Source organism: Leptonychotes weddellii, chromosome 1, assembly GCF_054177405.1.
Source record: "Leptonychotes weddellii isolate Sample4059 chromosome 1, ASM5417740v2, whole genome shotgun sequence".
Taxonomy (NCBI): domain Eukaryota; kingdom Metazoa; phylum Chordata; class Mammalia; order Carnivora; family Phocidae; genus Leptonychotes; species Leptonychotes weddellii.
The window spans coordinates 184,092,458-184,106,558 of record NC_138369.1 but is presented as its reverse complement, the minus strand read 5'-3'; the positions used below and the strand labels follow the sequence as shown (position 1 = coordinate 184,106,558).

At 47.3% G+C, this 14,101-nt stretch overlaps 1 protein-coding gene across 5 annotated transcripts in view; it reads left to right on the top strand.

Annotated features, from left to right (window-relative positions):
• RUNX1 (RUNX family transcription factor 1) overlaps positions 1–14,101 on the top strand; it is a 248,657-nt gene that overhangs the window by 201,653 nt on the left and 32,903 nt on the right. For 3 of the 5 annotated variants that reach the window (XM_031032673.2, XM_081799711.1, XM_081799715.1), the window contains one exon: positions 4,509–4,700. The exons of the other annotated variants lie outside the window; for them this stretch is intronic. In XM_031032673.2, coding sequence (XP_030888533.2) covers positions 4,509–4,700 — 192 coding nt within the window. The remainder of the gene's footprint in view (positions 1–4,508; positions 4,701–14,101) is intronic. 5 annotated transcript variants of the gene reach the window in all.

Here is a 14,101-nt window from a genome sequence, read left to right as displayed (position 1 = left end):
GCCAGCCGACTGGGCGCCTGGGTGGCTCAGTCGTTAGGCATCTGCCTTCGGCTCAGGTCGTGATCCCAGGATGCTGGGATCGAGCCCCGCGTCGGGCTCCCTGCTCGGCAGAGAGCCTGCTTCTCCCTCTCCCACTCCCCCCGCTTGTGTTCCCTCTCTCTCTGTCTCTCTCTCTCTGTCAAATAAATAAATAAATAATCTAAAAAAAAAATTAGCCAGCAGACGGGTAGGTTTGCGGTTAAGAAGATTTATTTCATTACCTACAAGGTGCTTTAAGGAAGTATCACATTCACATTCAGTACTATTACTTTCCTGTCCTCGGGACTTTAATGACCCAACTGTTACACCAGGAAAAGTGAGCTGTTCTGTACACACGTCAATTTCTTTTCCATGGTCATAAAGCAGTAGCAAATTAAGGGGAGGGGGGAAATCCATGTCTTTTATCCAGATCCCTGTGGTTAGTATCAGATTGATTGGCAGGCATGTTTTGAAATACATGTATGCTTTTAGAAGAATCACAGTGTTATGTATAGATAGATACAGATGTAGATGGATACACACAGAGAGATCGATCTCTTTTTGGTATTATCATTTTGCATACATTTTCCTCAACTGCTCGTCATGACGATGCTTCGAGTCTACACCTTCCTACTTTTTCTGCTGAGAATCTATCAAGAAAAGTAGTAAGCCCATACCAGAAACATGGACTAACAAACTGCCATAAAATTACTCTCTCTGGCCAGAATTTTCCAGGAAAAGGTGACAATTTAGCCTTACCTATTTTCTCTGATAGAAATAATAGCATATTTCACAGTTCGGCAATGGTTTCTTGAAAAAGATAGTTCAGTTATGGATGAGATATGCATACCTCCTCAGTCTCGTTTTTATAGCGGAAAATTGAAAGCTGGTCTCATTATCCATCACAGATACCATAACGTTTAGGGATGCCTTGTGGGCAGCCAGCCCAGAAAACTACAGGACATATGTCTTTGGAGTGAAGAAGTAAAATTTAGCAGATGGGATTAATTTATTTTTATTTTTTTTTCTTTCAGCTTTTTATGACTCTGCATATATAATAAAATCCTAATCAAAGACTTTTTTTCAAAATGTGGGAATGGTAATAGAGAAACATAATTTAGTATCCTTTTCAACTCTGGTCAAGATTCATTAAGATGTCCTAGTGTGAAATCTCGAGGTAGCCACGATTTTAAGGACCACTGTGTCAACATTTTCAGTAGACTTCCGATGTGCTCAAAAACCCAGGCTGCCAACATGCAAGTGTTTAGGCCTGCATTGTAATTCTACTAGATCTGATCCAGAGTTGAATTCCCTGCTGCCCTCTGAAGCCCAGTACTCAGCAAGAAAGAAGGAAAGTGAGTTTGATAGTGGGCATTTCCCATACTCCTGTATTTAAAATTCAGGGGGCAAATTGACATTTTAATTGCACACAGATACAGGAAACCGGAGACATAAAGCATTCATTTTCCCCCCACTTGTAATTTTAGATCGGAAGCTTCTGTATTTCATACAAAATATTGCTCTTTGGCCCATGAAATCTGATGGCTTCAGAAAAGAAGAATGAGGTGTTCTTTTGATGTAGCTTATAAATGCATCGGAACCACACCTTTAATATGATAATGCTTTTTATTTCCCTTGTTCTTTGGTGTTACAGCCCTCCAGCCCCATGGTGAGGAAGGGGCTCAGGATTCCCTGCAGAGGCAATAACGCTCTTTCTGCCAGGACCACATATGGGGAGGGTGTGGAGTGAACGCTCCCCTGCCCCCCAACCCACCACTCCTCCAGCATTAAACTCAGCCTCCCGACTCTCGGGGCTTAGGAAATAGCTCAGAGTGAAGAATTGTTTTCTCTGAAAGTTATGCCTGAACATTCCTGCTAAAGCAGACAGTCATCAGCTAATCTCTGTAAATGACTACGATTTTGGCAGGTGTCAGCTGGTCCAGAAATTGCTCACATGTTAAAACATTTTTTTAAACATAGGGCAATGAGAGGGGACTGATAAAAAAAAATAATAATAATCTCACGTTGTGCCTGGCCACAGGAGCGCATTACCTAAAATGACTTATTCTCGCTCCGTTTCTTGGTGGTACATGGTCCCCAAGCTCGGTGGCTGAGACAGACACAACCGACAGCCTTTCTTCAAAGGCCAACCGTGGACTCCACAATGCCGAATGCTTGTATTTAGAATGATCTCGTACACATCATTCTCCTGGATCACCCACTGTCCTTGACATGGTGTTCTTCAAAAATGCCACTGGGTGCCCAAGGAATGTGAAGTTTTGAAATGGGTACAAAGCCTGCTGGAAGCCTCTGCACTATGACTTCGCCAACCGGCATTCTTTTGGAGGCTGTAGAACTGTCCAGAATCGTTTTTCCTGCCTTTTTCTCTGCTCGACTCCTAATACTACCCATTAGGTTGCTAGGCATTTAAAAGGCTAAATTACTGTGCTTTGAGTGGCTTTTGAGTTGGAATTGTTTGGGGGCAAGAATATCAGATTTTTCAGTCTGATCACCAGAAAGCTAAGAATCTGTCACAAAGATAAGAGGAGGGAGGAGTCAGGGAAAGATCCATCCAGAGACAGTTACACCATGGTCGACTGAAATGGAACGTTCTAGAAAAAGACATTTTCATACTTGTGAGGGAAAGGGATGACAGGAGTGATTCCGGGACCTGGCCCGATGGCCTTTCGCCCACAAGGCCGGTGCTTAAAATACTCAGCCGGTAAGAGGCCTCTCACATGTGTGCTGGCCCTGTGTGACTCAGGCTGTTTGTGTTCAGGTCGAGGGTTGTGGGCTGTGGGGCTGAATCAGAGTCCAGATTTGCCTTGGTGACATATGAAAAGAGGGAGCATTGCATTTGAACTACACAAATATTATGCTTAAGTCGTTTTCCTCATTTTGGAGCCAAACAGGTCTTGTTCATGATAAAATCACTGCAATATAGTGGGGCCTTTTTTTGGTCTGGAATTTGAAACCATGTCAACTGTGCCAAGGGGCCTGGCAGCAGGAAGAAACGGCCAGCCACGGAGATTTGGAACCATAATACAAGTTATAAAATTTAATTTTGTAATTGTAGCGATTGGGAGCTGGGCTAAAATATACTTCTCCCACCCCCCTCCCAGCCTGGGCCGGGGTGGGGGTGGGTGGGGAGTGGAATCCACGGATCCTCTTTCTAAGTGAGGTCTGGGTCAGGACATGTGAACAAGCCCTCGATTATGGCAGCAAGCGGGCCGCTCCTCCAGTGTCGTTTGGAGGCCACCTGATGACCGCGGCAGGTTGGGGGGCGGGTGATGGTGGTGAAATTGGTCAGTGACTCTTTATTCGAACCCCAGGGGTGAGAAGGGAGCAAGGGCACATCCTCTTTGAAAGGAGAAGGAATTGCCTGGCCCCACGGTGGCTCTGTCAGTGCATCCTGAGTCTCAGTTCTGCTTGATAGGCCTGGGTCTCCAGTTTGAAGCCCTCTTGTTGGGGGAGTAAGGAAGGAAACAGGAAGCCCAGCCCTCCTGGCTTGTCCCATGTGAATGGCTTCTGCTCACTGCATCCCGGTGACAGTGATTTGGATGGGGAACAAGGCAAGGATACTGATTGTCTATATGGACAACAGAGAGGCCCACCTTCCCACCTTGGATTCCTGAGCCCTTGGGGGAAGCCCATCCAGCCTCCTGGCGCGACCTCTGGGCTCCAGTAGGCCCAGCCTTCTGGGAGGACTGGCCCGGATGAGGCCCAGGCTCCACCTTCCCGTCAACCCCCTAAAGCTTAGAGGGTACACCTAGGGAAGTCGGTTTCAGGGAAGAAGCATGCTGAAGAAGGCTCGTGAGAAGCTTTCGAGGAGAAGCTTTAATCGTAGTCATTTACCAAGGGAGCGGAGAGGGGCCAAGGGGCTGCCCATGCCCTGCATTTAACAGGAAATCTGACCTCCCCAAGGACTGCGGGTTTGCAGCCACACCTCATTTCCTGTTGGAAGGGGCGTGTGCTAAGCTCCAGGGCCCACTTTGCTGCCTCTAAAACCTGCCAGCGGTTGGGTTTGCAGTAAGGAGCGGCGGTCGCGATGCCACAGGGAGGGCACCTTTCCTGGCTGCCGTAGCTCAGCCCGCAGCGCGTGGCCAAGTGCCAACCATTAATGCACCTTCTCTCCCGCCCGACCGTCCACCGCCACCAGTCCCTGTATGCCCACTGCCTTCTGCCCGGTGGAGATGGGCGCAGAGGGTTGGGGAGATGGGGCGCAGGCTGCGGGAGCACCCAGTGGCCTGTGATGAGAGGGGCCCCCCGTCTGCCATGGGGACAATGGCCCCAAATTTCCACGGGAAGCCAGCCCCGTGTGTGCCAATCTCCAGTAAATCCACATTGGGGGTGAGGGGAGAGGGAGGGGAAAGACGAGAAAACCCCCAATCTTAGAAAATCCACAATACATTTTCTGATCTTTTCCCTCCCTCCTTCCTTGCCTCCCTCTCCCCTTCCCACCCCCACTCCCTTCCCCCTCCCCACAATAGGACATCGTCAGAAACTAGATGATCAGACCAAGCCCGGGAGCTTGTCCTTTTCTGAGCGGCTCAGTGAGCTGGAGCAGCTGCGGCGAACGGCCATGAGGGTCAGCCCACACCACCCAGCCCCCACACCCAACCCTCGGGCCTCCTTGAACCACTCCACTGCCTTTAACCCTCAGCCTCAGAGTCAGATGCAGGGTAAGTACCTGGAGGGAGCCCGCTTCCTGCCTCGCCCTTGGGCTGCACCCCCCCCCAGACCAGTCCTGGCTTCTCCTCCTTGCTCAAAGGGTGGTCCTCACACCCGCAGTCTGGGAGCGCGCTAGACAGCAGAGTCTCTGGCCCGCCCGGGGACCTCCTGAGTCAGATCCACGCTGTAATGAGATCCCCAGATCGAGAGGCACTGGTGCCTGGGCTATGGAGAGATATATCTATATGCAGATAATATCTTGAATTTTTTAAAAGTTAGCTTTGGCTATGTTGTTTTCCTACCTACCCAGCAGGCTTGAACACACACACACACAGCCCAAGCAAGGTGAAAGTCAGGATGGTTCAAGTTCTTGTTGTCTTCAGATTATTTGCGGGGTTTGTATCTAATATATGTTCTTTTAAAAATATAAAGAAATACTAGGAAAGTCTGGATGCCAGCACATCAAAGGTATTATTTACAATAAATAAATGGACCATCCGTAAAGAATGCAGATGAACTGCACCCCCCCCCACACACACACACCATACACACATACCCGGGTTTAGCGAGCAATTGCAAAAACACTGTAAAATACAATAATTGCATAAAACACACTGTGCCAAATTAGATAATACACAGAGTTCATTTACACTGTAGAAATCACTGACGTCAGTGATTATTTGCTCTGTGATACCATTTCGAATTTCCGAAATGTAGTCATTTTCTTTGTGTGCTGCGCAGGACACAGCTGCGTATGATACGGTCACAGTAAGATTCTTTCTCCAAGTAGCAGGCTTGTCTAACTCAAAGGGAGAGATAAGCAACACATCTGGGGGAGAGGGCAGGTGGCCAGCCAGGGACATGCTACTTGCCCTCTGGGACCGCAGAAATTAGCTTCCCCAGGCGTTTTCACTGTGTGAGTCCTACCGAGGGATGTGTGTTCGTCGTGAGTTTTTTAAGGTTTCAGGACCAGTCGCTCCCTTTGGGGTTAGCACATGTGGGGCTCTCGAAAGGCAAGCATGCTCTCTTGCACAGAGTTTGATGGCTCATCCCACGAGCTCTCCTAGTTATGTGTCTGGGGAGGTTCTGTTATTTGAGTGGAAAGTTCCCAGAGAAGGCTTCCCGTCAGATACTGTGCACACAGCTGCTAAGTGGCCCATCCGTAGGGTGGCCCCGTTGTCTCCAAACAGAAACCGAAGCTTGATGTTGGCGGGTTCTCTCTCATCTACGGACTCATCTTCGGTGTATTTAGGAGAAAGCCTCCTTGAAATCATCAGTTTTGTGGTGCTTATCATGAATACTTGTTCAAAATATGCATATTGATTTTTCTTTAAATGCCAAAATGCAAGTGTGTGTGGTAAATCGGATGGAGTTAAGTGAGAGAGATGGGTGAGGGGTGAAATGAAACTTTCCTTCCAAACAGAACAAATTCTCGAGGAGATTCCTTGATCTTGTGTTTAGGGCCATTTAAATTAATTTATGCCATCTTCAGGCCTCCATTTGTAACATCAAAGGGAAGCCTTCTGTTTTCTTATTCTCTCATCGTGTAACTGACTATTTAGCCCACTCGGCTGATAAAGAAAAGGACTTGCCTTCTTCTACTGATACTGGAACCCAAACTATGAAGCATTTTTAAAAGCAATGGAAGATTCAGCCACACGGCGGCAAGATGAAATGGTCACCGTTAAGTCAGCTTTGTTTCGGACAGTTTTGGTGAGGAGTGCATCAGATCTGATTTGCCTCCTTGTCAGATAGCTCTTTTTCCCAAAAAGAAGAGGGGGAGGGTGGTAAGTGAATTCTTGTCCTCAGTCGTCAGCAGCTCTTGGCGGGGGGGTGGGGGGGGGTGGAGATATTACCAGGGCCGAATGGGCATTCTTTAGCTCTTGGAATACTATATGCTTAGCAAAGGATCAGGTTTAACACAGAGCCTCACCCCTTTCTTGTTCCTTTTAAAAACTTTTTACTTCTGCAACATGTAAGTAGTAATAACTTGGTTTTAGAGTGCCCCAGAGGCTTGGTTGCTGCTCGAAAGAATGTGTTAACTATATTGCTGATGCCCTTTCTTTCCAAAATATGATTTGCCTATTCAATCCTTCACTTGTAAAATCGTAGGAGCTTTTTAAAAAAAATAACTATCCAGGATATATTCACGTAAAACTACTTTTCCTTTTCTTTTTTTTTTTTTTTTTCTGTAAGAAAATGCTTTTTTATCCTAGTCATGTTTTGAGTAGACCCTTGGGATGTTTTTTCCCCTGAAATTAGAAAGTTAACAGGGATAATAGTAAAGTCTCTTTCAGCCAGAACCTTCACTTTGTTCTTGACAAGTAGGAAAATGGTTATTTTCCTGGCTTAGCTCTAGAGACTCCATATTATATTTAAGAAGATGCTTTATATAAAAATCCAGCCTGTGTTTATGGCTCGCTATGAAACGGCAGCCATCGTCGTAAGAAAAATACCCCAGAGGTAGTCACAGCAATGCCACGGCGTGCCGTACAGATGTGTGAATGTTTCCAGCCTCGGGAAATGTCCGCGACTGGGGGCTTGGAGGGATCGTGGGTTGACAGAGAGGATGGGGCTTCATCTGGAGAGTTAAGCCTGCCCCTCTAACTCTGTCAGTAGGAAATCACAGATCTATAATAACACCTCTATTTATCTAGAATCAGATGTGCGGAGAATCACTCAAAATAGGCATCTCAAATTATCTGAAGCAGGATAAGGGAAGAGGGGGGCAGGTCGTCATGCCACCATCCACTGTTTATTTGTTGAGGTTTTAACTATTAAAAGGGCTGAGGTCAACTTCAACTTCCTCCTTCACGAGCTCTTAAAAGTGAATAGAAAGCCATTTTTGTCATGGCTGCACGATTAGTTAAGGAAGAAATCGTCACGAACTTCTACAGGCGGGTTTTAGAATTCGTGTTCAGTCATGGGAAGGAACACGGACACGTGTCCTTTTAAAAGATGGGACAGCACAGGGCGCCTGGGTGGCTCAGTTGCTTAAGCGACTGCCTTCGGCTCAGGTCATGATCCTGGAGTCCCTGGATCGAGTCCCGCATCGGGCTCCCTGCTCGGCAGGGAGTCTGCTTCTCCCTCTCCCGCTCCCCCCTCTTGTGCTCTCTCTCTCTCTCACTCTCTCTCTCAAATAAATAAAATCTTTAAAAAAAAAAAAAAAAGATGGGACAGCACAGATTCTAGCGAGATGAAGTCGCTGATGCTGGATGGGTCACACACACTCTCCTAGAGAAGGCTCCAGGCAACCCCAGCAAGTAATTTTAAGAATTTGACTCCCGATTTACCAAAAATGATGAACCACATTTAAGGCTGCATAAACCCCTCTTTCTGGGAAGATGGAGACAGGCTAGTATCTGCTGGTGCAGAAAACTGGACAAAGAGGCCAGTTTTGTTGTTCTTGCGTGCGTTGCCATAATCGTCAGGGCGTGAGGTTTAACTCTTTAACTGGACCGGTTATGATAGCTTTTGGCACAGGTCAAGCCTTTTGTATGCATTATTCCGCTCTCACCACAATCCTGGGGTGTGGTTTAGAGACAGAGCAGCTGAACCTCAGAGGTTAACAATTGCCCAGAGTCTCCAAGAGCATAAGTGACAGACTTGGACTCAAACCCAGACCTTTCTGGGCTACAGAGCCAGTGTGGACAAGGTGGCAGTTTCTCTGGGATCGAGGATCGATTAGACACAGGGCTGACCAGCGTCAAGAGAATCCCGATCGTCAAAGGGGACATGGGAGAAGTACTGGGCTGGGCATTCCCTTGGCGGGCCTGTGTTGAATATGGTCTGTTATTATTAGATATTGCTCATAATGAGAACCTTAGGGCCAGACTCTGTGATGGGCACCTCGACAAGCTGTCTTTTTGGGGGGATGGCCGGTGGGGGGACATGTACATTTATTTTTCAAGTTGGGGACAAAAGAAAACTTAACTCAGAATAATGCATCTCTCGCGCGAGGGAATGAGGGACAAGGGGGAGGAGGAGGGCTTCCCAGCTACCCTCTGTCTGCTTTACTGGGGCGATAGCCTGGCCTTCCTGCATGGAAGAGTCTGCCTTGGGGTCCACTGGGACCAAAGCCTCCTTAACGTCCAAATCCAGGCAGCCTCTGATCAGCGTTGAGGAGTGTGGGTACCTCGCTTTGAGGGTTGATAGTATGGTCAGGGAGCAGAGACCCCGACATCTCAGATTCACCTCCTCAGTTTATGTCTTCCACATGTTTTTTGTGTGGATAGTGATTTTCCCCAAAGGATAAAGTTACTTTGGAAAGACTATGTTCTCTGGTACTGTTGTCTGTGACGCTTTTTGAGATATGAATGTCAGTGTTTACCAGATGCATTGACAAAAGGGGGAAAAAAAAGCCTTTCCACTTCCCTGTAGAAGGGACAGAGAAATCCCCTTTCCAGCCTTGGGAGTAAAATATCGAACTGCATAATGCAGCACTTCTCTTTTCTTCTTCTTCCTTCTCTGTCTCTGTCTCTCTGTCTCTCTGTCTCTCTCTCTCCTTCCTTCTTCTTCTAGAAGTTCAAAATCAAAGGGGGGATGGGAGCCCTTTGATTACCTTGGAAGTAGAGACTACCATCAGACACCAGAAATGTGCACATAAAGATCTATCGGTGGTCTTTTAATGGTCACACGACAAAGCAAAATAGTCAGGGCGCTAGGAATCAACATAGAAGGCATGCTGTAAACTTGAAAAGTGAATGATTTAAAAATAACTCTTATCTAGGTGTGGTAGAATTTGAGAGCCTTTCAAGGTTGACGACAGAATCTTACGTGGTTGGCATCAAGCCTAGATCAGGTGTCCCCATGAATAAATCAAAATAAATAAATGCAAGGGGGAAGGAAGGGAGGGAAAAAGAAAATGGTGGAATGGATGCGTGATGAAGGGCTGACACGTGGGGTGGGAGCCAGCTGAGGGGTGCCACGACCCTGTCCTGTCCCCTCTCCTCCCAAGCAGGCAGAGGGGTTAGAGTTAATAGGGCTAGAAGCAGGAATTGAGAACTCAGTTCATGTTTTCTGTGTTCTGGGCTGGTGCAATGTAAACTGGAGGTTTAGGGAAAGCGTGAAAAGCTCATACTAATGAGTGGCGTCGTAGTATTTGGAAAAGGAGAAAGTAGGATGGGAGGAAAGTGAAGTCTTTGTTTTCTCCTTTAAAAAAAAAAACGGCCCTAAAGCCTTTGCATCCTAGTCTGCCTGTGCCTTCATGGCTTGAGTCTGATGTGGCCGCCCTGTGTCTGTCACCCCTGCTTTCCGCTCACTCCTGTGAGTTACTTAACCGTGCTTGGCGTGGAAGCCAGTCTGACGTTGACTCTCTGCGCTCTGTTTATGGAGAGGCAGAGCTACCAACACAGAACCCCCTTGAACAGCACCGCTCAAATGCCTGCGCTGTATTTACAAGCACCGCACAGCTAAGTACTTAATAAACCGGCCCTTCAAAGGAGCCGCCAACCCGGCCGGGGATCAGCACCCCAGTCATCATCAACCACATTTTAGTGGGACTGCGTTTTCACACCAAATGTGTTCGTGGATGTCGTTCAAGGTGACCGGACCGTGTTTTCCCGAGCATGTTGATAATGCCTTGTGGGCATCTTTTCTAATTACAAGAAAGAAGGGTTCACACACCCCGACAAAGGATCTTGGTTCAGGAGAGTAAATTTTTAATACAACTGCAGTTGGAGCACTTACTTGGTATCAACGGTTAATCAGCAGGAAAGCTAAGCTGGAAACCTAATGTCCAAGAAAGAGAGCGCAGAGTGACTGAGAGTGAAGGCTCCACAGGCAGGCCACTGAGGCCCAAACCTGGCCTGCACCACGTATTGCCATAGTTACTGAAGCTCTTAAAGCCTTGGTCTCTCCATCTGCAAAATGGGAGTAACAGTTAATGCTTGGAGATCCTAGGGTCACTGTGAACCACAAAGCAGCGAGCCATAGTGCCAGCCCGTGGACACCACTTAAAACTGTTAGTTAACTGGTAAGCTCAGCATCACCAAACCAGGTGTATTCGTTTTCAGTGGCCGCTGTAGCTCAATGGCTTAAAACCACAGACATGTATGGTCTCAAGTTCTGAAGACCAGAGTCCAAAATCAAGGTGCTGGCAGGGCCAGGCTCCCTCTGAAGACCCTAGAGAAGTGTCCTTCCTTGCCTCTTCCAGGCATTCTCTGGCTTGTGGCTGCATCATTCCCATGTCTGCTTTCATCTTTGCCTGGCCTTTGTGTCCGTGTCATCCCCTCTTCTGTCTCTTCTAAGGACACCTGTGGTTGGATTTAGGCCCCACCCAGATAAACCAGAAGAATCTCACTTCATCTCACTCAATCGCCTCTGTAGATTGTTTTTCCAAATAAGGTCACATTCACAGTTCCACGGGTCAGAACACAGGCACACCTTTTGGGGGACCACCATCCTAGCAATTATACCAAGGTAGAAAGGAGAGGAGGCAGCAGAGGAGTCTAGAAATAACTTGCCTGGGGTGCCTGGGTGGTTCAGTCGTTGGGCGTCTGTCTTCAGCTTGGGTCGTGATCCGAGGGTCCTGGGATCGAGCCCCGAATCGGGCTCCCTGCTCGGCCGGGAGCCTGCTTCTCCCTCTCCCACTCCCCCTGCTTGTGTTCCCTCTCAATGTGTCTCTCTCTGTCAAATAAATAAATAAAATCTTTAAAAAAGAAAAGAAAGAAAGAAAGAACCTTCCTATGTCCCCCACGCCAGAACAGATATTATGGGCAGGTAGGTATGGGCTCAGTGGCTCATGCTAAATGCCTCGATCACCTCTTCTGGCTCCCAGCACTTCACCCCACCATTGCCGGAACTCACTCTCATGGTACTTTTATTTCCCAGGCAGGAAAATATATGATTTTTTTTTTTCCTTAAATGAGATCAGATATTTCTTAACATTTTCTAGAGCATCTATGCAGATGGGGCCAGAGGGCCAGCAGAGCTCAATAGGGAAAAAAAACAGGCTCCGCCCTCTGTCACCGGAGCAAAGCAGACCGCAGACAGGAGGCCCCGGGTGCCTTCTGCCCTAGCCCCCCACAGCTCATGACATTGTGCAGGGTCGTAAGCAGGGGCACAGAAGATGGCAGGAATCTTCTGTGCCGGTTGGGATGGATTCAAGAATTTGACTTCCCCAGAGCCAGGCATATCACTGTCGTATTTCGACAAGCTGCCTTTTTAAAAATGGCTTTACAGCAAGGCATTGTTGACAGGACACCCATTTGGAAAGGCTGGTGATTCACTTTGCATACCTCATAATCCCAAATTTACAAATCACCCGAAGATAGCCTTTCAAATTTGGATATTGAAAAAAGAAACTTTGACTACGGCCATGAAGTCCGTGTCAAAGTTTACCAAAAGTTGGTACCAAGGGAGGAACAGACTTCATGTGCTGGTAGGAGCGCAAGGTAGGAATGCTTTCTCATAAGGGGTGGTTCCCCAAACCGAGTTGGTTTTACTCATTTGCATTATTTTTCCTCACAGCAGGGAACGGAAATGCAGGCCCCCTGTAATTCAGTTATTTTAGGGCTCTGTAAAAGTCCACATGTATGATTTAAATAATGCTGAGGAACTGTGGTGACTTCTGCCTTTCCTTTATTTCTCTCTGGCCCTCGGGGCACCACTGCCAGACCTTTGGGGGAAAGTGTACAGAGGCAGAGGACTTCTCAGAAGGCCACCTCCGTGCATATTTGTCTTGTATCTTTGCATTTTATGTTCAAAGCTTTAGCCCCACAGCAGCTTTCTTATTATTGAACAATGGCCTTCAAAGCAGTAAAACAGCCCAATTGTTATGGAGATTAAAGGTACAGATTGCAAAACGCCTGTAAATAAAATCTTCACTGACAAACCCAGTTTCTTTCCATAGACCTTTCTTCCATAATCTCTTTCTGGCAGAACATTTTATGTTTTGATACCAGAGATTCAGTTACCAACCACAGTAAATAAAACAAAATAATTTTTAAAAATAGTACGGAACTCACCCTAAAAACAAACATTGGCCAATCATGTTTATTTTCTGTTTCTTTGTGCACACCTGAGGATTGACAGGGGGGAGAAAGGGAGGTAGTACTTCTTATCCAGTTGATTTTTAATTGTGGAGCTACGGACAGTCTTCAGATTGAGGTATTAGCCAGTTCTGCCGTCCTACGTGGCATGGAATATTATATTTATGTTTAAAAGAAATCAGCAGTTTCGAGACCAAACGGTCTCATGACACCAAGTCCCTGAATGAGCCGTGAGTACCACAGGTTGGGCAGAAAAGACAGTCATTTCCTCCAGACACAGGCTCAAGTGCCACAGTCCTGGGCACCATCATTATTCACGACGCCTTAGGGTCATATTTAGGATCTAGAACATTCCAAATATCTGTTTCAAGATTTTGAAAAACATCTTCCAATTGTGATCCACAGCAAGAGTTTACTACTCCTTTTGTGAAGGTGATTCTCTGTCAGACGGAACCCCCTGTTCTTCCAGCTGGAGGGAGTGTGAGCGAGAGTGGGGAAGAGGTGGTAGAGGACTGTCCAAGGCATCTCATGTCACCAGCGACTACCGGGTGGCCACGAACCCTGAGCTTTAAAACGCACACTGCGAACAGAGTTCTCGTGGCCGCACACCATCTTGGTTCTTCCGGCTATCATCGCTGAGTCTACACCTCTGTACGTCAGCGTGAGCAGTGTGGTTTGCTAGGTTTGGGCCACTGTAGTGATGAGCTCGGTTCTGCTGGGAGGACGGGGAGAGGAGGCATTGTGATCCTTCAGCTCTGGGGTTTGGGCGTGGCTGCCAGTGGTGTCTAAAGGCGGAGCATCCCTAGGGAAGGCCGGTGAGTTGGCACCGCCCTGGGTGTAAGCAGCTCACCCATCCAGGACAGTTAAGTCTCCCAGATCTGAAACTTGCTGATTCCCGCAGAGGAGGATGTCTCTTTACTTACAAGCTTTATTTGTTCAATCTGAGTCATTCCAAGGCCAGATCCAAGACCCAGACAGCTTCAGCTGTGCCAATTCTTCCATCTTTGGGAGAGCGACCAATACACGCTTACTGGCAGGAGTATGGCGGGTAAAAGGACATCTCAAGGTAAAAAGGGAGGAGGAAATAATCTGGCCAGCGACTGCGCTTTTTGGAGTCGCAGGTCAGGAAGCGAACATGGTGGTTTTATTAAGTCTCCTGGGGTTACTGCGCTGTGTGGCCACTCGCACTCCATTAGCGCATCTCTCTGCAAGATCAGATGGCAAATAACATGATAAAGTTATTAAAATATCTGTAAAAGTCAGCACAAGCTCAAGGGCTCGACTTGGCAATTTCTGCCCATTAAGTGGTTTATTTAGATCGCTTCTCTCGGGGTCTGTTAATCTTCATCTGTACAATGTTGTAAATTGCTGGCTATGTAGACCTGTCATTGCCTGAGTTTTCAGCCGTGCTGCTCTCGCTG